The sequence below is a fragment of the Rhipicephalus microplus genome, chromosome 1 (assembly GCF_043290135.1).
Source record: "Rhipicephalus microplus isolate Deutch F79 chromosome 1, USDA_Rmic, whole genome shotgun sequence".
Taxonomy (NCBI): Eukaryota; Metazoa; Arthropoda; class Arachnida; order Ixodida; family Ixodidae; genus Rhipicephalus; species Rhipicephalus microplus.
The window spans coordinates 266939428-266961031 of record NC_134700.1 but is presented as its reverse complement, the minus strand read 5'-3'; the positions used below and the strand labels follow the sequence as shown (position 1 = coordinate 266961031).

General features: G+C 46.4%; 1 protein-coding gene across 6 annotated transcripts in view; it reads right to left on the bottom strand.

Annotated features, from left to right (window-relative positions):
• Fmr1 (synaptic functional regulator FMR1) overlaps positions 1-21604 on the bottom strand; it is a 60021-nt gene that overhangs the window by 25664 nt on the left and 12753 nt on the right. For 3 of the 6 annotated variants that reach the window (XM_075894184.1, XM_075894188.1, XM_075894185.1), the window contains exons 6-7: positions 19146-19262; positions 5728-5772 (exon numbers count right to left, since the gene is read on the bottom strand). In XM_075894184.1, the coding sequence (XP_075750299.1) occupies positions 5728-5772; positions 19146-19262 (162 nt within the window). The remainder of the gene's footprint in view (positions 1-5727; positions 5773-19145; positions 19263-21604) is intronic. The other 3 variants (XM_075894187.1, XM_075894189.1, XM_075894186.1) reach the window with 1 other exon arrangement.

Genomic DNA, 21604 nt, shown 5'->3' with positions numbered 1-21604 from the left:
CTGCCGCGGGTAGGCCTAGCAGCAAACGAACTTCTCGCCGGCGCTCACTGCTTGCGTTTCGGGTGCCTTCCCTCATACTAATGCCACGTAATGAACTTCTGTGAACGTAAGTAGTGTTTCTCGCCGGCATCTATGGCGCAGAAATAATAACTCCAACGGTTGTAATCGTCGACGTCTCGGCAAAAGCAGGAGAACGAAGAAAGCGCTTGCATCCGACTACGCGGTGGAATGCTCGCAACCAATGACAGGGCTCCGATCATACCACGTGATTTCCAAGGCCCACTCGCCATGCTAGAATGCAGTAGGAAAATGATTTTTGTTGTATTTTTAGCGTGAATGCCGCTCTGACGAAGTGGGCTTTGGGAGAAGAGGGATAGGCCTACATGCCCGCGAAATTTCAAGAGTCGGAGATGCCGCAGAGCGAAGTGCCGCGTGCTCTAAAATCGGGTAATTTCACTCTTTTACGAGCTACCTTGAGTGCTTTAATTGTATTTTTCAATAACTTTGATTTTCAATAACTCAACTTTGATTTTTTAATATATTAAGGAGAAGGCTTGGAGGAATACAAAACAAGAAAACACAAAATTGACCTTTCAAAAAAAAAAAAAAAAAGCTGTTTTTCGACTTGCATCTTCCCTTAAAAAAGAAGAAAGGAGGAAGTCATAGGCTCCATTTCTGCTCTCCGAGCCGACGGGTACACGGAGAAACCATGAGAAAGACAAAAAAAAAAAAAAAACAGTTAAGCAGTTCCGCGAGTTCGAGACAGTGCAGTCCGAGCCCTTTCGCCCTTAAATTTTTGCGAGCATTTCGGGTTTGAACAGAGGTGTGGAGCCGCGCAGAGGTCGCCGGGCACTATGAGTGCCAAATCGCACCTTGAACTCGCGTGCCCAGTTGCGCCACTGTGGAGATTGCAGGGCACGGCGAGTACTGAAGCGCACCTTCCAGCTCGCGCGGTGTTCGATACATCCGAAGGCGACTAAAAATATTGTTCGATATAACTGTGCAAATTTCCATTCTTTTACAAAGGAATTTCGAGGGGGATAACTTGCGAGTTTGACATACCTAAGAATTTAATATATGTGGGTTCGATATATCCGTGTTCGACAGTACCTATTGGGGGTGTGCAAATTATGCAAGTAAGTATGCTCATTTCGACCACATGCATCTCGACCAAAGGGCACCTACATATACAAGTCAAGTTCGCTTCAGTAGACAGTACAACTATCGTGAACTATACAAAGGTTAAGGCAATGAGGCAAAAGCGAACAAAAACCTGTTGTAACAACTTTGAACCAATGAATTGCAAATACTGTAATCCTGCACTGCTGTCCTTGAGCATTCAAACATTGATTGATTTGATTGATTGATATGTGGGGTTTAACGTCCCAAAACCACTATATGATTATGAGAGACGCCGTAGTGGAGGGCTCCGGAAATTTAGACCACCTGGGGTTCTTTAACGTGCACCCAAATCTGAGCACACGGGCCTACAACATTTCCGCCTCCATCGGAAATGCAGCCGCCGCAGCCGGGATTCGAACCCGCGCCCTGCGGGTCAGCAGCCGAGTACCTTAGCCACTAGACCGCCGCGGCGGGGCAGCATTCAAACATTCAATGCCAAACACATTCTATTATTTAAAGTGGAGGTAAACACTATTAAGAGAACCATCTTAAAGCCCCGATTGTTATACAACATCTTATGCACCACTTTACGGCATAATCATGTCCTGCCGTAGCACATTAAAGGGACTCTGAAACTGTTTTTTGAAGTTTTATCAGCGTTTAGGTTAGAGCATCATCAAACCATTCGCATCACAAATTTAGTAACACGCTGTGTACCAAAACCACTACGGACAATTATATCTACTCTCCTTCTCACCTCTACCTAGCCTCAACTCATGAGGCACACTGGTGATTGCAGAGCTCTCATGAGCACACACGCTGATTTAATAAGCTTTTACCAGTCTAGACCTCCGAGATCACATGACGACAGGTTGCGCGCAGTTTCGCAGGCCATCACACACGCGATCTGGCAACAGAGATGATCGCGGAGAGGTTCATATCTGCTCCGACAGGTGCCTCCACCCTACCGGCCAATCTTACTTCCGTACATTCTACAGACCACGACAGCCATTCTACAGACCACGACAGCCTATCAGATCAGCAGCCACGGTGACGTCAAGTGACCAGAGCATGTTGCTCTATATATGCACGTTTGAAAACGCATTTGGCCGAGTCGCAGCGATATGCATTTATCTGCAGTGATTCGCAGCTTCAAAGCATTGTATAAATTACAATTTACATAGAGAGCTCAAATTGGTCTCTAAATGACCCTTAGGTCTACCAACCCAATGTGTGTGTACAAAATCGCTAAAACCGTTTCAGGGTCCCTTTAACATGCTTCCTTGTTATGTTTTGTGTTTTATTTTCTTGCCATTTTGCTGATTTAGTGAGTGCAGCTGTGTTTAACTTAGTTTTCTCTGAAACCTACAATTTACTGGGCAACACAGTATCAAAGGCCACCTGTGGCAGTGCCTCCGACAGACACCCCTACTTTGGAAAATAGCGTGTGCCTGGCACCTTCGGGACTAAAAGCATCACTCTGCAAAAAAAGTTCAGTTCTGCTAATTGTAAGCGGAACTGGCCCCTCTGTATCCAACTATAGTAGCGTGCAGCATGTCATTAACTAAGGTCACACCTTCACTGCGGAACTTTCGCTGGACAGCATATACAGCAGAATCTCGATCATACGAACTTGAACGGAACACGCAAAATATTTATGTTATCCCCAAATTCGTATGAACCAAAAACAAGTTAAAGCTGATATTAATGGTGAATAAAACTTTATTGGCAACTACTCATTCCTGAAAGAAGTCGACGACGTTCTTTCGAACTTTCCTGCCTTCACAATCTCTCAATGAAGTGCCGCGGTTGCTCATGACTCGTGCTACTACTTCTCGACAGCGCCGACGCAATCCCCAGCCGACGCCTTTGTGCCATATTGAATTAGCAGCTGTGACGCACGCCTAATGTACGTGTTGAAACATGCCTGCGTCACCTCTATCGCTTCACCCTCTCCACCACTCGAGCGCATGTGGAGTGGAGTGGCTCGTTTATCAGCGATGAAAAGGATGGCAGAAGACGATGCTCCTTCGCCCACTGAAACATCCACCGAAGCGATTAGGCCTAAGCCGGTTGTCGCCAGCGTTGCGAGGGTTAGTGATGCCAATCGCGTTCGCGAATGGCGACGTCGCGCCTGCAACATCGATGAGGCGGGAGCCAGGGAAGCCAAACGCGAATGTTGACAGCGAAAGGCCAACAACACCAGCGAGGCGCGAGTCGAGAATGCCGATCGCGTTCAAGAACGAAGACAGCGCGCGGGTCACACTGACGAGATGGGAGCCAAGGAAGCTGAGCGGAAGGCAACGTCGCCGATGTGACGCCGCCCGCAACACGAGGCCGACTCTCGCTTTCAATGGGAGTTCCTCGAATGTAGCTTCGGTCACAGTTGCTGCCCATGCGACCACCTGTGGTTCGACAACAACCTGTCTAACCCGTTCACAACGTTGCTGCTTCGCATTCCATTAGTGTTCTCTCTGGGAAGATAGTGTGAATTTTTTCATTTCGGCCTCGCGGCGTCTTTTTCCGGCCACTAAAGCGAGAAAAATTCCGATGAGTTTTGCCGCATGCACTCCCTTCGAGGCCCATAGTGAACAAGCCTTCCTCCCACAGACAAGTCGCATTGCACTGCTGGTATGCAGCGATCAATCACACATTCGTATCATCAGTGGTGGCTGGGGAAACCGTATAACACCAAATCGCAGAGTATGTTATATAATGTAGTCCATCCAAACCAACCTTAAAATTTGCATCACAAAATTCGCATCAACTGTAATCATATCATTGAGATTCTACTGTATATGCTTGCTAAGGGAGTGTTTGTACAGTTAGGTTCCTATATGCCTATTCTACTCTTTGCCGTGCATGAGTAATGAGTGAGCGTCATGTTGGGTCAGAACGACAATGGCAAACTGCTTTCGTTTCTGCAAAAAACTTGCACTGCCCGGTCCACTTAGTGGTCTCACACAAGAAGGCTGCAGTTAACAGCAGCACAGAATGTTTGGATCGCAGTCTACAAATGCAGTGTAGCATCATTTACATAGCACTACACTACCTGTGCAGAAGGAATCAGGTAGTTAAAAATAAGTATAATAGGGCTGCTAACATTAGACCGTACTGGTGCATTTGTAGGTGGATACCATTTCGCCTTCAGTTTGCCGATTGATTCTTATCCCAGCCATGCTCGAATGATTGGCTGACCAGCCTCTATACTTACTGTGAAGGCAGGAGACCTTTTAATGCTGTAGTGTACTCGTATCCCGAAGGATTACGGCCACTAGCATGGGTCCTGTCTCAACTAGCCCGCAGGGGTGGCAGGCTAGCCTCGATTCCCACAGTGCATATTGAGAAATTTGCATATTACTCATTGAGTGGTCCCTATGACCTTCAAGGAATGTGATCCTAGTATGCAACAAACAATAGGCACAGCACAAGCCATGATGGATAGTGGTCAGCAAATATATTAGGCTGAATAGAGACACATTCGGGGATTTTCCAGAACTACACTTTAACCATCTGTATTTCTAGACCGGGCACACATAAACAAGGTTTTACTGTACATGAAATTGTGGCCCTATTCGCACAAAACTCACGTGGAGCACATGTCATGCATCTGTATCATGCACTAGCCCATATGCATGCTGGGGCTTGAAAGCACGAGCAACCATGAAATCCCTCAGGCATAAACAATGATTATGCTGCCCAATGTAAGAATTGGTATTACTGGTGGTCTTCAATTGTTTAAAAGTTGGCTTCCACAAGATATATCAGCTTGGTTCTTTAGACGAATCCATGCAGATGACTAGTGCTAAAAGTTGAATACAACCTGAACAAATTACTACTTAAGATCCAGCTTGTGAGACGATTTTATCCGACTAGCCCACTTCATGATCAATGTGTTGCGTGATTATGTCACAGTGGACTCAATAAGCTATCACACCTGTACTATTTCAATGAGAAGTAAACATCACTACAGGCGCAGGTCGGCTTACTGCTGTAAAAAAAAAAATATTCATGCTGTTAAGCGACACCTTGGTGCAGGCCCAAGACAGTCCTGCTTTCAAATTCAGCGATTTAGACCTACGACACGCTGGTTAATATAACTGTTCATGCACGCTCGTGTAACAAAAAAAGTGTTGTTACCAAACAGCACACCTGCAAGCAAATGCACATGGAGTGCAGGTGCCTCGTCTATATGTGTGCATGTCTCAAGCAAACTGACCAGGACGTGAACAAATGAAGCCTTTTGGACAAACATGACAGTGAGGTGATGAAACAAAGCTGCTTGCATACCTTTTCAACAACAAACTTACACGTTCATTTGCAAATGTACGAAAAGTGAATGAATGTGCAAACAATAAATTATCGGCACAAAATCAAAACTGAGGGCGCTTTTTAACTATACAAGTAACAAGTCCAAACTACATGATATCTATCTGCCCAAAGAACACAATGCAGGATGTTACTTTATATCCCCAAGGACACTTTCTCAGGCCTATTTGCTCTGAACGAGTCATGCACACAAAGCTGGGGTCCCCATGCTCAACACCATGCTGTAGCCCAGCACACACGCACACACACAGGCATGATAAGGGTTAGCACACACACCTTTTGCTTCGAATTCGGGTCCCCTCTCTGAGAAGATTTACGACTCTGCAAAGGGAAACGTTGCAAAGCACACGCTGGTTGGCACAGCAGCTGTTAAAGAGTGACAGCCCTGACGGCTCAGCATATGGCACATGTTCCACACAGCTTGCCTCATTTCACACAAGTGCCCAACAAGGAAAAGCACACTTCAAGCTGAGACTGAGGTGGCAGTTAAAATAAATTGCATGTTCATTTCAGTTCTCATATACTCAAGCAGCTGGAGAGTGAGGCTCTTATGTATTGCAAGTAACAGTCAAAAGACTGTGCTGCAAAGGGATCCAGTGCAGCACAACTGCCTGCAGTTAGCCTACAAGTTCCCACGAGAGAAACATTTCAATGCCTTGAAAGTGCCGGCAGTATAGTCCTTATTTCCTCAAATAGACATACACAACGTTAGCTGTACTAAAAAATAAAGTGATGCAAACTGAATCTGAGAACTTGACGTAATACTCAAGGTACGCAGTGGCCAGAAATAGAAAAGACAGACAATTCAGAAAGTAATGACATTTTCCTGCGACCATAATGCAAATTAGAAGGCAGCTATACGTACACAATTAAGCATATGCTAACCAATATTACCATGTCTCCACAGTAATAACAGTGCCTAGTGTTTTTGCAACTAGCCAAAGCAACTTATAAATTTCAGATGATAAGTTGCAAATGATCAATCTTGTGGCAGGAAACCACTTTTGAGTTTTTTAGCATCTGTACCACCACAGCCTTGATATATAACATTCTACAAGACTTACAATTGCCTGCATGAATGGTACAGCAGACAGAACTATGTGTCATCACAACTGTAGTCTCAATTTCGCAGCTTCTCTGGCGAACTAACTTAACCTTTTCCTGTACCAAAAGAGCCAATACAATTTTTTTTACTATGTTCGTTGAAATAACAAAAGAAAGTTTCTCAAGTGGATTTGATTTGCAAGGGAAAACAGCATGAATGTATCATATAATAAATTTACATGATGTAACCTACTCTATTGATAACGGTGTAACTGCTGCCTGCGGGAGCGCGACTCCTGGCTGTTTTTACACACAGAATGTCGCGCAACAGGGAAATTCTGCCCAACTAGCGAATTCAAGCTCCATTAACAAATCTATGTAGAGGGCACTAGTTAAACCACAGTGCAGTGTACAAGACAATCGATGCACTAAGCAAAAGTGTATCGAGATTAATCCATCAACCAAGAAAGAAGGGCAGACTCGCAGCAACATATGTCACACTCCATTGTTGTTAGAAGCTAAGCATGAATAAGCGAATACAGCGACTTGTAGGCCCTGGGCTCCAGGGCATGGTGCCTTAGATCAAATTCCAAACAAAACTCCCTCCAAATTTCACCGCTGTGAAAATTTCCATGCCGCTCCGGGGAAAGCTATCGCAATTCCTCTGCTCAGGATGCAGTTCTAGGTATAAGACAGGTGCAGCAAAAATAATTTGATTGTACCCAAAACGCAAATGCCAACTAATTTCGGAAAAGCTGTAATGTTTAAAAGCGGCTTCTCTTTGCCGAGATCCTAGTGTAATGATAGCTCACCAAAGGTCTTGCCCACCCCTGTTGAACAATCAGCTGGCCTGCAAGGTGACTCTTAAATTATATTCTCCAGTTTCAATGTGGCTGAAGTTATTAAGGAGAAAAGCGGCGAATAATAAACCCCTATTTGGACAGCAAACAACCAGCAAAACTGATCAAAATGTGTCATGTTCCCAATATTTTAATTATTGATGGTCAATAAGTGTGCAAATAATAGCAGAGATCAAATATTGAAACCCCCTTTACAGAACACTGTTAGCAACAATTTCAAAAAGCAGAATGTGTGTGAAAAACAGATTCCAAAACTCAATGATTGACCATAAGAAACACCAAGAGTTGACCATCAGCTACATTTTGGCACTTAGCAGTAATGAAACATGTAGCATATACAACTCTTAGAAGCACCAAAGTACAAGATTGATTAACATATGGGGTCTAATGTCCCAAAACCACCATATGATTATGAGAGATTGTCGTAGTGGAGGGCTCCGGAAATTTTGGCCGCCTGGGATTCTTTAACGTGCACCCAAATCTGAGCACACAGGCCTACAGCATTTCTGCTTCACCAAAGTACCAGATGGCCAATTTAAAGTCCTCTCTACTTAAAGGGGCCCTGAAACACTTTTTTTAGTCTCCACAAAATTAATTCACTAGAAGAGCTTAGTGCCTCACAAATTCAACGCCAAAAAAAAAATTTTAAGAATCCGTCCAGTACGAGCGAAGTTACAAAGATTTGTCACACGCTGCTATCGCATTCTCTCTTCTTTCGTCCCGACGAAAGCGCTAAAAACTAAGAAGGGAGGGATGGGAGGAGCTAACAAAAAACGTCATGCGCGCCTCGTGACCTTCAGCACTCCCCCACCCCCCCTCTTAGAATATGCGGATTTTTCAGTGAGATTGTCCCCGCATGCGTGCCATGTTCAAATCAGCCAATGGCTGATAGATGGGAATTCTACAAGCGATTTTTGAGCATTTTTTGTCATTTGTCGAGGGAAGAGAAAGCAATTTTTTGCAGACTTTGAAAATTTATCGTGACTTCCAGACCGCGTGCTGCACTAAAAGATTTGGCTCGCGTGTTCTCGGGAGCCTCTATTACCGATCGGCAGTGCTTTCCGACTATGCCCAAAAAGTGTTGCAGAGCCCTTTTAAGAAGCAGGAGTGAGAATAAAAGTGAACACCGTGCTGTCGTTTTAATAGCGAGGATGTGGTACACAAAGGATTCCTATCGCAAACAGAAAGCTGCCTATTAGCAGTATGTGGATGCGCTAGAAAGACGAAGAAGGGTTGTCCTAAAGACAGCCAACATCGTGCATTTGTACCAAAACAATACTTCCAGTCTCCTCTCTGCGCATCCAGGAGTCCCTGACGAGCACAAATTAGCAACGCTTCCAGCCCACCATTAGTCATGACCAAGCAGTGGCATTGACTATTTTCTGTTTCAGAAAATCAGGACTGACCTAAATGTGGTGCATTTTGGGACCAGATATCCAAACGACCACTCAAAACAAGACTCCTATTGACAAGTACACAATGTGTTTTTCCCATATTTGTCACGTGGTTGGATAAATTAACTTAAGGGGAGACGCGGGTCGAAAAGTCGCGTTTTTTTTCCAAATTTCACCTTTTCTGTTTTTTGTTGCTTTATCATCTTTATACATTATATTTTGACATCTGAAAATATCACAGCGAAATAAGCATCAGAAGTCAGTGAAAAACGCGTCTGAGTGAGCGGCAGTGACGCGCGGCATCACGAAATTTACACAAAACGGGCTGCTGTTCGCGTGCTCGCGGGGCCGCGAAGAGAGCTGTCCGCCATATTGCGGCCGCTGGCTCGTGTAGAGTTGTCCTTACTCTCCACGATCCCGGTTCTTGAAGTCTCGTACGTTCACGAAAAATCTAAAAAAAAAGCAACAAAAACAGTCTTTTCCCGCCGTTTCAAACCGCGCGCCACTAACGCAGGGCCGCCATTGGCTGACAGCGCCCGTGTTTTCTTGCCGTAGCTCGCTTCACTGTTTTCCGGAGTTATTTTTCGCTGTTTTCGTGCGATGGCAAGCCCGAAAAAGGCCGTTGCCGACCATCGGAAATACAGAAGTAAGAACAAGTTCAGAGGGAAGCGGCGGAGGACGTACAAGAAAGCCACCGCCAACGAAAATGTCCGCGACGGGCCAGCGGCCGGTAGGCCTAACATCGACCACGGCAACGTCGACCATGGCAACTGCGACGACGAGATCAACGCTGCAGTGAATTTTGTGAGTGCATCGCAGAAAAAGATCGCGTTATTCGAAAACGACGTCAGGCCGAATGCCGATCGTGCCGAAAGCGTAGTGCTGTGCGAGTTGGGTGCATTGACGGCCGTCGTCGCAGGCGCGGCATGCCCCGTTTGTCACGAGAGTAAACTCGCAGTTCGGGCACCGAATAAAAAGCGGAAAGGCCTTTCGGCGTTTCTGGAGCTACACTGCGAGAATGCGGAGTGCTCGGAGAGCATCCTTTCGTCCGCGTACTCGTCGAAGCGGGTCGCGTCAGATGGCGGCCGCGGTGCAAGCAGAAGCTACGACAGCGGGAGTTCGCGTGACGCCTTTGCCGTGAACCTGAAAGTGGTGCTTGCAGCGCGTGCCGTCGGTATCGGGCATGAGCAACTTTCACGATTTTGTGCAGTAGTTGGATTGCCAAACCCTATGCACCATAAGACCTTCCATGCTATCGGCAAAAAGATTCACAGTGCGGCAGTGAAGGCTGTCTGTGAAAACATGCAAAGGGCACGCAGCGTCACCAAAGAGGTGGCTGGTAACAGTGACGTGCCAGTCATGTTTGACGGCACATGGCAAAAAAGAGGCCACAAAAGCCACAATGGTGTGGGAACTGTAGTGTCCTTGGACACTGGTTTGTGCCTGGACTATGAAGTGCTTTCCAACTTCTGCCTGGCGTGCAGTTTGCATAACGACATGGGAGGCGATGAAGAAACATGGCAGGCGTTTCATCATCCCGTTTGTGAGAAGAATTGCGACTGTTCTTCGCATGCCATGGAGGCCGAAGCTGCAGTGCGCATTTGGCAGAGGACTGTGGACTATGAGACACCCCTGCGGTTCACCATCTTCCTAAGCGATGGAGACAGCAAGGCCTACAACGGGGTCTGTGATGCCAACGTGTACCCTGACACTCCAATTGAAAAAGAGGAGTGCACCAACCACGTGGCGAAACGTCTGGGCACCGGCCTGCGGAAGCTGCCAACGCCACTTCCACGAGGGGAGAAGCTGAAGGAGACCACCATCCAGAAGCTTCAAACTTACTTTCAGGTGGCCATTGTGAACAATCGGGGAAATGTCCACAAGATGTACACTGCCATATGGGCCTCATGTTTGCACTCGTGCTCAACAGACGGTGCTGGAAGTCACAAGTTCTGTCCTGCAGGCCCAGACTCGTGGTGCAAGCACCGACGTGCTGAGGCGCAGGGCCAGCCTGCACCGTGCCACACCCCCCTCCTGACCAAGGCCCAGGGTTTGGCAGTCCTCCCAATCTACAAGCGTCTCACAGATGCGAAGCTGCTTGCCCGGTGCCTCCACGGCAAGACACAGAACGCGGCCGAGTCCCTGAACAGCAAAATATGGCTGCTGTGTCCAAAGACCCGGTTTGCTTCCCGGACTGCTGTGGAAACAGCCACAGCCATTGCAGTCCTGTGGTTCAACCGGGGCCACGCGAGCTTTGAAAAGGTGCTGGAAGAGCTTGGGGTGCTTCCTTCGGAGGCCCTGGTTACCCTCAGCGACCGCCGAGACAGCATGCGCATGCACAAGATGAATGTGCGTCAGACCGCTGAGGCGAGGGCACACCGTCGCAGTGCAGCCAAGAGGGCCCGGGTGGAAGAGTCCTGCCGCACCAGCCGGGAAGGGAAAACCTACGGTGCTGGAGAGTTTTAGACAACTGATATTCCCTCTGGACATGTGTGTATGTGTTCAGCACAAGTTTCGTGCTACTGCGTTTTTCATTTTTGTAAATACAGACTTTCAAACTTTCAAACGCGTTTTTCTCATTTCGCAATTTTGGCCAATTTGCATTTTTTGCGGGAAGTGTTTCGGGCACTTAGAATGGTCATACGACGACGAAATTTGGCACACACATTGAGGAGAGTGCGTAGGGTGCCGATATCTACTTGAATCAGCACAACCTATCAGCTGTAAATATCTATTAATAAATTTAATGGTGGTCGAGTGGAAAAAAAAGGGTAGTTTGCTACACAGATGTTTTTTTCATAGTTTCAAAGTTGGAGCACAATTTCTAGCTAGATATCGGCACTCTATGGCTAATAGGGAGCAAAAGGAGCCATTGAACAACTCTCTGCATGAACATTTAGTATGCGCGAAAGTTCCCGGAAAACTTATCAAGTTTCACCATTACTTGAAACACAACTCCCAAACTATTGCACTTATGTAAAAACTGATTACAAATTTGGAATCAGGAGGAAAAACTGCATCAGTGGTCCAATTTCTGAAGCTCTAAGTTGAATAACAAAAAAAAAGTGCTTTCGAGGAGCGTCTCCCCTTAAAGCTAAAAAAAAAAAGCCTTCCAGACCGCACATGGCAGAGCATACTTTGAAGAATTTTAAACAGTTGTGAGTTACTGTGAATATAATGTTATTGTGAACCCTGTTGTGATGCGAGGGTCATATGTACATGAAGATCCCAATAACAAAGCAATTCTGCAGCTCGTTTACGCAGAACTTGGTAGCCTACAACATCCGTCAGGAAAATGAGCTCTTTTTCCAGTAGTACAGTTGACGTCTGATTTCTCGAACGCCCAAAATTCCAGACATGCTCGATTTCGCGGACTCATCTGTGGCTCCTACAAGTTCCCCCCATAGAGTGAATGTATTAAACAGTCCAAAATTCCGGACGCTTATAGCCTTCAGCATCAACCTTCCCGGACTTTTTACTGTTAATCGCCGACCCCAAGTCACAACCGACGTTGCCATATCGGTTGTTTTCATATCCTTGAACCCGATATACTCGCATCACTGGTATGGCCAGCAGCACCTCCGCCAACCGTTGCGGCTGTCGTAACCTCAAAACCGCACGTGTCAATCCATTGCCAGCCGCAGCTTAGCGGCTTAGCCACGCAAGACCACACTGTGTTTGTTCCCGTGTTGTTTTGTCAACTCTGCGGTCGTGTCTGCGGTTGATCGTTTGCTGCTGCGCACTATCTTCGCTGATCACGTTTCCCCACCTTCAGCATTTACAGAGTTCCTAGCTATTTCGTGCTGCACTTTTTGTCGAGCGGATTCGCCGTTTACAGCTATGGCACCGACTGCTTCTTCGTCGTCAACCGCGCCTTCGAAGTGCACAAAGCCCCCTCGCAGGCTCACGATAAAGAAAGCTGTCATCATAGAACAAGTCTAACGCGGTTGGTCGCAGGCAGAGATGGGGAGGGAGTTTGGAACTTCGAAGCAAACTGTTTTATAGTTCATCAAAAACAAGGCAAAGATCGTGGAAGTGGCTGCCAAATCAATCGGGGCTGGAAAGAATAATGCGAGTCAGGCTGTTCACCAAGCTCAAGGAAGCGCATGTTGTGTGGATCAGTGCCATGATCGCTAAGAAAATCCCGGTGGCAGGCGACATCCTGAAGCAGAAGGCGGAGGTTTTCGCGCTTCAGATGTGGGTGAAGGACTTCAAATTCAGTGATGGATGGCTTCGCAATTGCAAGAGCCGCAATGATTGGAAGTTCAAGATGTGCGGGGAAAATGGCGCCGTTGACGATTCCGTTTTCGCCGAATATTGGGATGGAAAGCTGCAGTCCCTGCTTCACCAGTTTCCACACGATATTTTCAACTGCAACGAAACTGGACCGTTCTACAAGCTGCTTCCAGAGAAAACGCTTGCATTTGCTGGTGACCTCTGCCGCGGCAGCAAGCACAGAAAGGAGTCGCTCACTGTCCTCGTTGGCAGCAACATGTCAGGCAGCGAGAAGCTTCCGTTACCAGCAATAGGCAAGTCGAAACATCCAAGATGTTTCAAGGGGGCAGTGACTCTGCCTCTTCTCTATGAAGCTAAGAAGAAGACCTGGGTAATGCAGCAGTTATTCGAAGCATACGTGCGCAAGCTGGACAGAAAGTTCAAGCAGCAAAGTCTAAAAGTTCTGTTTGTGGATAACTGTGCTGCACATGGCCACATCAAGGACCTAAAGGCTATACAGATTGAATTTCCGTCACCGAATAACAGCAATCCAGCAGCCGATGGACCAAACCGCGATTCAAAACTTAAAGCATCATTACAAATCACGCGTGCTCAGCCGCATGCTGCTTTGCTCCGACAACGGGAAGAACTACGCTGTTGACCTCAGGTCTGCCGTCGGCATGCTAAAGGAATTGTGAAAGGCGGTTACGCAAGAGACTCTGTGGAACTGTTTCCGCCACGTGGGCTTCACACTCGACGCCGAGTCTCGCCCCAAGTGGACAGCGTGTGTGACGAACTGCCATCCGCGGATGTTGCCTTCGACGATCTGCGCGCTGTCGTCTTGTCAATTCCAGGCGGGATAACCTTTCAGGGCTTCCCTGACGCTGACAAAGACCTCGAGGTATGTGAGGACTTGACCGATGACGGAATCATTCGTCAAGTTACGAAGGATTCCGACGACTCTGACACCCGAGAACGAAGAGGCATCTCCTGCCCAGCCAACGAGCTCGGAGTTGACGAGAGCCCTGATGACACTCATCGGTGTACAGAGGCAACATGATGCTGACCGAAATTGAGGCAGACATGATTGTGGGCAAGAGGAAAGCCGTGCAAAGGAGAATAGGCGACTTCTTTGCACCCAAGTGCCGACTTATGAGGTAGCGCCGGCCACGATGAATTTTGTTTTTATAGATGGCTCTTTTCAGAGCCACCTAAAAATGCATTGGCTGAAATGCAATGGGAAGCTTGTACTCCAGCCGTTACCCTCTGCATCAGTGAAAAATACCTACAAAACAAGGTGCGTTTTCACATGCATTTGTTTTTACGGAATGCCATATTTTCCGGACGTTTACGCGGTCCCTTGAGGGTCCGGGAAACGGTACGTCGACTGTATTCACATTCCCTATTAAATACTTTAGCTAGGTGGCTCTGTGGTCAAGACTCAAAGCCTATTTCTATCAAAGAAAAACTCACTGTTGGAAAATCCAAAGCTTCTAACAAACGCAAACTCACAACCAATTACACCTCCCAGCATCGCCCGTGCTTTAAAGCATAGACATGCAAGCAATCCCAAGACCACAGGCCAAGGCTCCATGAAGACACAAATGTTAGTTGTTGCTGCTGCTGCTGCTGTGTGGGCATGCAAGGCTTTTTCTTTTAACGTGCGAAGGTAACATAATGCAACACACCCAGGCACCCTCATGTGACATACTTGCGTACTATTATTCCAACCACAAATTATGCCTCAACAAGAACACATCTTACTGACCTCTGCTAGGAAGCAATGAGAGCTTCTAAGAATGCAATTCAACCACTACACTTCAACACAACTAGTTATGCACACTATTAATGAATATGAACAATGTGACAAAAAAAACGTGATTCGGCTCTGGAGCTAAAGCCTGCACTATTCAGGGATAGTATATTAGATGAAAGCTCAATAATACGAAGCTGCTGGAATTAATACAAAGCAGTGGAATTCGCCAGGGGAACTTTGCAAATTCGCGTCACCGAGATTCTACTGTACGTTTATATCGATGCCTCCCAATTCGTGAAAGTTATAATGCGATAGTACAATTTCACCAAAAGCATTGATCAGGTTGGATTGAATTTTTGTTAATGGGGCCAGATGACACACAGAAATATAGATTTCCTAAAGATTTTCCAGCCTACCGTACAAACATAAGAAATATTCAAAACTGTGGAGTTTCCCAAAATATCCGAGTCTTGGCAGGTATGAGCCTGGCTAAGATTACAATCCTGATGCCATTTTTAACCCAAAACTGCTCTCAAAACTAAAACAATCGTACTGTGAAACATTTGACAGTATTATACCATTACTTTTGGCTCTAAAAGGCAACATTTCATAGGCCAGAGAGGTTTGGTTCAGCCACTGCTTTCAAGCATCTTTGAAGTACTCTAATTTGTGCTGGCTGCCTAGAACTATAAAGTAATGCAGATCCTGTACTAGGGGGTCTCGTACGGTGACTTGTTTTACAGTAAAAGCTCGTCTATGTGACCCTCATCAATTCAGATAATCGGAAATGTTCTCAAGTCCCAGCCAGCACATAACATTGTTTAATTGCATCAAACTTTCGTTAATAGTCATACTTGGCTACAATCCAGTTAATTCAGAGTGTGATGCCTACGAGTTAAGGGGAGATGCGGGTCGAAAAATCGCGTTTTTTGCGAAAATTTCCACTTTTGAGATATTGCTGCTAAAATCACTTTTGATCATTCAACTATCATTTCCCCAAAGGTCATAGCTGAATTCAAACGAGAAAGTGGTAAAAAGTCGATCTGCGCTAGTGAAGGTAGCTGCCGAAGTCGCGAATTCACGCATCCGACGGCTATTTTTGAAAATCCGCCACTCGGCAACACGATGACGTCCGCCATCGGGGTTTGTTCGGTGGTGTAGATCAAGGCTCCTTCTAGTGTACAGGCGTCCCCCTAGTTTCGTATTTTAATGAGGAATTTCACAAAACAGTCGTTTCCAAGTCGGTTTGCAGCCAAGCTGCAGCCGCTTCGCGCATCTCTACCGGTCACATGGTACGCTACCGAGGCCGCCATTGGCTACATCTGATCGGCCTCGCTCGCTGAGCGCTTGCGACGATCGGCACTTGCCGTGCGTTTCTATGTTTTTCCGAGTTCACCATGGATAACTCGAAGAAGCGAGACTTCCGAGCACGAAAGTTTGCAAGCAAGAACAAGTACCAAGGGCGTCGACGTAAACCGAAGCGCAAAGCAGCGGTAGAAGAAAGCGAGCCGCGGGCCACTAGGCCTAATCAAGGCAGCGGGGATACGGCGGCTTGCGGGAACTTTGACGAAATCGACGCCGCGATCAAGTTCATCAGCGCATCAGAAAAAAAGATTGAACAGTTCGAAAGCGAAAGAACGAAGAGTGTTTGTGGCTCTGTGAGCGGAGTATTTTGTGACATCGGCGCACTGACATCGATGGTAAGCCGTGCTGTTTGTCCAACATGCCACACCGCTGGACTCGTCGTTCGCGACACCGCAAGTAAACATAAGGGCCTCTCTTCGTTCCTCGAGCTGCACTGTGATAACAGTGAGTGTCCTGAGTCAGTGGTTTCTGCCGCGCATAGTTCGCGGCGTGTTCTGCCGGAAAGACAGCCCACCGATGCCGGTGATGACTGGAGCTACCGAAGCGGCAGCTCGCGCGACAGCTTCGCTGTCAATGTGAAGGTAGTTGTGGCTGCGCGTGCAATAGGCATTGGGCATGAACAGCTGTCGCGTTTTTGCGCTATTCTTGGACTGCCAATACCTATGCATCATAAGACTTTTATTGCAATCGGCAAAAAAGTTCATGCTGCAGCTACCAAAGCTGTGCAAGAAAACCTGGCGAAAGCGCGGATGATAACTAAAGAGAAAGTGGATGGGGCTGATGTTGCTGTCATGTATGATGGCACATGGCAAAAAAGAGGGCACAAGAGCCACAATGGCATCGGCACTGCTGTGTCTGTGGACACTGGTTTGTGCCTAGATTTTGAAGTGCTATCGAATTACTGCCTTGCCTGTAGCCGGCACCAGGACTTGGGTGATGAGGAAGAAATATGGCAAGCATTCCACACACCTGTCTGCGAAAAAAATACAGAGTGCTCCTCTCATGCCATGGAGACTGAGGCAGCTTTGTGCATATGGGGCAGGACATCCTCATACACAACACCATTGCGCTTCACCAAGTTCCTCAGTGATGGGGACAGCAAAGCTTATACCGCTGTCGCTGAGGCCAAGGTATATGGTGAAGCTGTTGTGGACAAGGAGGAGTGCACAAACCATGTGGCCAAGCGTCTAGGCACTGCACTTCGGAAACTGCCAACAAGACTTCCACGAGGGGAAAAGCTGACAGATGGCACAATTCAGAAGCTGCAGAACTATTACCGTATTGCAATCACAAACAACAGAGGTGATATTCTGAAAATGCATCGTGCCATCTGGGCCTCATATTTCCATTCATCATCGAGCAACACAGCAGGCAGCCACCGATACTGTCCAGAAGGAGCGACTTCCTGGTGCAAGCATAGGCGAGCTGAAGCGCTTGGGGAGGCCCCACCCGACCACACACCAATCTTGACCAAGGCTCAAGGATTGGCTGTGCTTCCCATTTACAAGCGGCTCACAGATGAAAAGTTGCTGGTGCGTTGTATCCAAGGGAAGACCCAAAACGCTGCAGAATCTTTGAACAGCAAAATCTGGTTGTTGTGTCCGAAGACTAAGTTTGCCTCCCGGACAACAGTGGAAACTGCAGCTGCTATGGCCGTGTTGTGGTTCAATAAAGGACATTCAAGCTTTGAACACGTGCTAGAGGAGCTTGGTGTAGTCCCACCAGATCAACTGATCACCCTGGGCCGATCCCGCGACCAGAGGAGAATCGAAAGAATGTCTGCGTGTGAAACAGCCGAGGCAAGGGCCCATCGGCGGAACGTGGCAAAGAAAGCGCGCCTTGATGACTCCCTTCTCAAGCGGCGAGAAGGATCCACATATGGAGCAGGACAATTTTAGGTGCTCTAGCTGTGTCCCTTCTATGATATCACCAAGTTTTGTGCAAATCGCACTGTGTAATCATGAGTAAACATATTTACAACTTTCAAATGCATTTTTCTCGATTTCCATTTTGAGGTAATTCTCTCATCTTGTGCACAATCTTTTTTAGGCATAAAATAGTCCTATCTTGATGAAATTTTGCACAGAGCTTAATCAGCCACTCTAGAATACAAGTATCTACTTTAGGTTGCATTATACATCACAGATTTTTTGTTACACAACTTGATACACTGATAGAGAGATGTAAAATATGCATTTAGTACTTTTAATTTTTTTTTTTTAATGTAGCAAATAAATTTTCTGTTTGAGGTACTTTTCTGTATTGTACTGCTCAAGTGCAGCAGAATGAGCCATTTTGCAATTCTGTGTGAAAATTTTTAGTAAGCTTTATTATGTGCACAAAAAACACTATATTTTGATATCAAAGTTGTAGTAACTCCGGAACTACTATAGCTATCAAACAAATAATTGCAGTTATGAAATCAGCACTGCAAGCTTTACTAACACCTAAAATTTCAAGGAGCTGGGTTATGAAATAAAAAAAAACCTTTTTCGAGTAGCATCTCCCCTTAAAGCAGCGTTCGTGGACCATGGAAACGGGGCAGTGCAATCCACATCGCTATCTTCAGTTGGTAACTATGAATACGCCAAAACAGAGATCCTGCACCCGGTAAGGCTTCATTTTGCCTTGATGCAATGTGCGCGCAATGTCATAAAACTGAAACGAGATGAACTTTTAGCCGCAGTCCGCACGCTGGCAGAACACTCACGACATTGTGATGGACAAACTATCAATTACTGGCGATTTTACAGGCAAAAAACTATCGTAACGAAAATTGCGGCTTTTACATTCCTGTTTGAAAATATAGGCACAAGACTTGCATGTTCACCAAAAAAAATGAAAGTGTACTGGTGTAACAGACATCTGCTTATTCTTTTAATGCTTTCAATAATCAACATTCTTTCCTTCAGCCATTTTCTCCCAGTTGACAAGCTTTTAATACACAGCATCGGTCTTAGAGAGGTATACATAATTGGAGTAGAACTATTTTTGAACTTATGATTCTAATATTTGTGTGAATTACACTAAAGGAGAGTGCTATGTAAGCAGAGAACTTGCCTCAAGTTGCCGGGCAGCCTCCTCCGTCTTGCTGAGCAGGATTAACTTCTGTCGCAGGTTCCGGTAGTATATTTCACTCATCATTTCAGCCCGTTTCTTCGCTGCCTCTGAGCGGGCCTGCATGTTCATAGAACACGCTAGCTTACATGTATAGTTACTAATGTACTCCGCTTCAACAGTGTCGGTACTCATACCCGAACTAGGAGTTTACTCTAGGATACTGGCAACACTCCCAACGTCAAATTTCTCTAAAGCAAAGTGCTATGGTTCATTTCTTCCATCCGGTCGAAGAAAGCGAGTTTGAACAAGGAAATTCGTTGGATCCACACACTTCAAATGAACCACATAAAGTGACAACAAGGAGATAACTGGAATTCACTCAACTTTGTATTGTTTGGAGTTTAGGTAGAATTCCTAAATTCAGCACTCTCAAGAAATAGTTTAAAAAGTTCATACATACCAGGGGTCTCAAACACACAGCCTGCGACCTTTTTGATGGCAGCCAGGCTCACACATGACAGTTTTACATCACATATTAAAAAAAAAAAAAGGTTTTTTTTGTTATGCGGGACCATGGCAATGAGAACTATTTTTTGCAATATAGAGATAGAAAATTAAATTAAGCAGGTAGCTCCGATTAGTTGTACGGATATCGTAAATTGGTTATGAGCTATCTACTGCAGTTCCAGACTTACAATAGAGTAAACTTATTAAACAGAACCTGAAGGGACAAGAAAAGCATGTTTCATTAAGCAGTTCTGTTTACTGAAAGATGAGCAAGCGCACAAATTTAAAGTATGTGCCTTTCGTAGTGGGCGACGACCGGCTTTAAACCATGAAGCCATAATGATAATCACATGTTCTGACACCCGATGGCAATGTACATTTGTACCACGCATTATTACTGTAATATTTCATGGTGTATTGTGAAGCATGTACACAGGACGCATGTGTTTGTAAAGCACAAAAGTTACTTTCACTGCATTGCCAAGCAGAGGAAGTTATTTTCACGGTATTCACAAACAGACGAATGGCTGTGTGATAGGACATCCCCTTGCCACACAAACGATCCGGGTTCAATCCCTACTCGGACCCAAATGACCCAGGTTCAATCAGTACCCTGACTGAGGATTTTTTATATTACAGTCAAACCTCGTTATAACGAAATTGGAGGGCCGCCGCTATTTGCTCGTTATAACCAATATTTCGTTATAGCCGTAGCAAGCATTTACCGCAAATATTATGCACTGTACTTACCCCCAAAAAAATAGCGGGCGAAATAGCATCCCGCCACACGGTGGTATGCAACCATATAACCGCATTCCCAAATAAAAAGGAAAAAGTCATGCACCTGTTTTAATGAACTTCAAAATACACAGCTTGCATTTCAGGCAGACTTAGCTGCAAAGAAGTCCGTAATTGGACGCTGATGCATCTTCCTGATGCGAACGATGGCTCGCTCAGCTGCGGCCGCAATGTTCAAGCCATCTTCGCCGCCCTCGTGAGCGCCGGAGTGGCGGCGCAGTAAGTCCACCGCGTCTAATGCCTCCGACGCCGTCGGCACGTTTGTCTCCTGTTTGTCGACAGAGTCATCGTCACTGGTTTCGTTACGATCACTGACAGCGCGCACAATATCGTCATCCAGGAGCTGCTCCGTTGCCACCACTTCCGAGTCCGCACTCACATAGTCGCAAAACGACTCGCTGTCAGGCACGACACCGGCGTCACGAAGTGCTGTCCATGATGCAGCGACTTCGTCTGATGTGGCAAAACCGTCCAGCACAGTGGGCTCGTCTGATGCCTCATCGCTGGCGTCTGGTGCAGCGGCAAATGAGGCTAGTCGAAAGCAGTTTGCGATCGTGGTCGCCGTCACACTCCTCCACGCCGCCTGAAGCATTTCAAGCGCAGAGTACAAGTCAACGTCGATGTCTCGCTTCATTCTCATGTTGAGCAGGAGCTTGTCTATCACACGCTTGCGGTAACCTGCCATCAGCGACATAATCACGCCTTGGTCAAGCGGCTGTATTTTTGCTGTGCAGTTGGCAGGAAGGAATAGCAGTTCGATGTTTTGAAGCACGGCAGCGGTATGGTGGGCGGTGCAGTTATCTAAAACAAGGCACACCTTGCGGTTCGCCTTTGCTAGCTTCTCGTCCCATTCGCAAAGCCATTTTAAAAAAATCTCCCTGGTCATCCAGGCTTTGCGATTAGCTACGTACTTGACTGGGAGCTGCCTCTTCCCCTTAAAGCAGCGAGGGGATGCACTTTTGCCAATTACGAAAATTGGCAGCTTCTCAGAGCCGGTCATGTTTGCACAAAATAGCGCAGTGATCTGCAGCTTACTTTGTTTGTCGCCATGGCACGGCTCGCCTTTGAGGGCTAACGTCTTGTGCAGCAACATCTTGAAAAAGAGAGCGGTTTCTTCCGCGTTAAAAATATCCTCCGCGAAGTATATTTCTAGC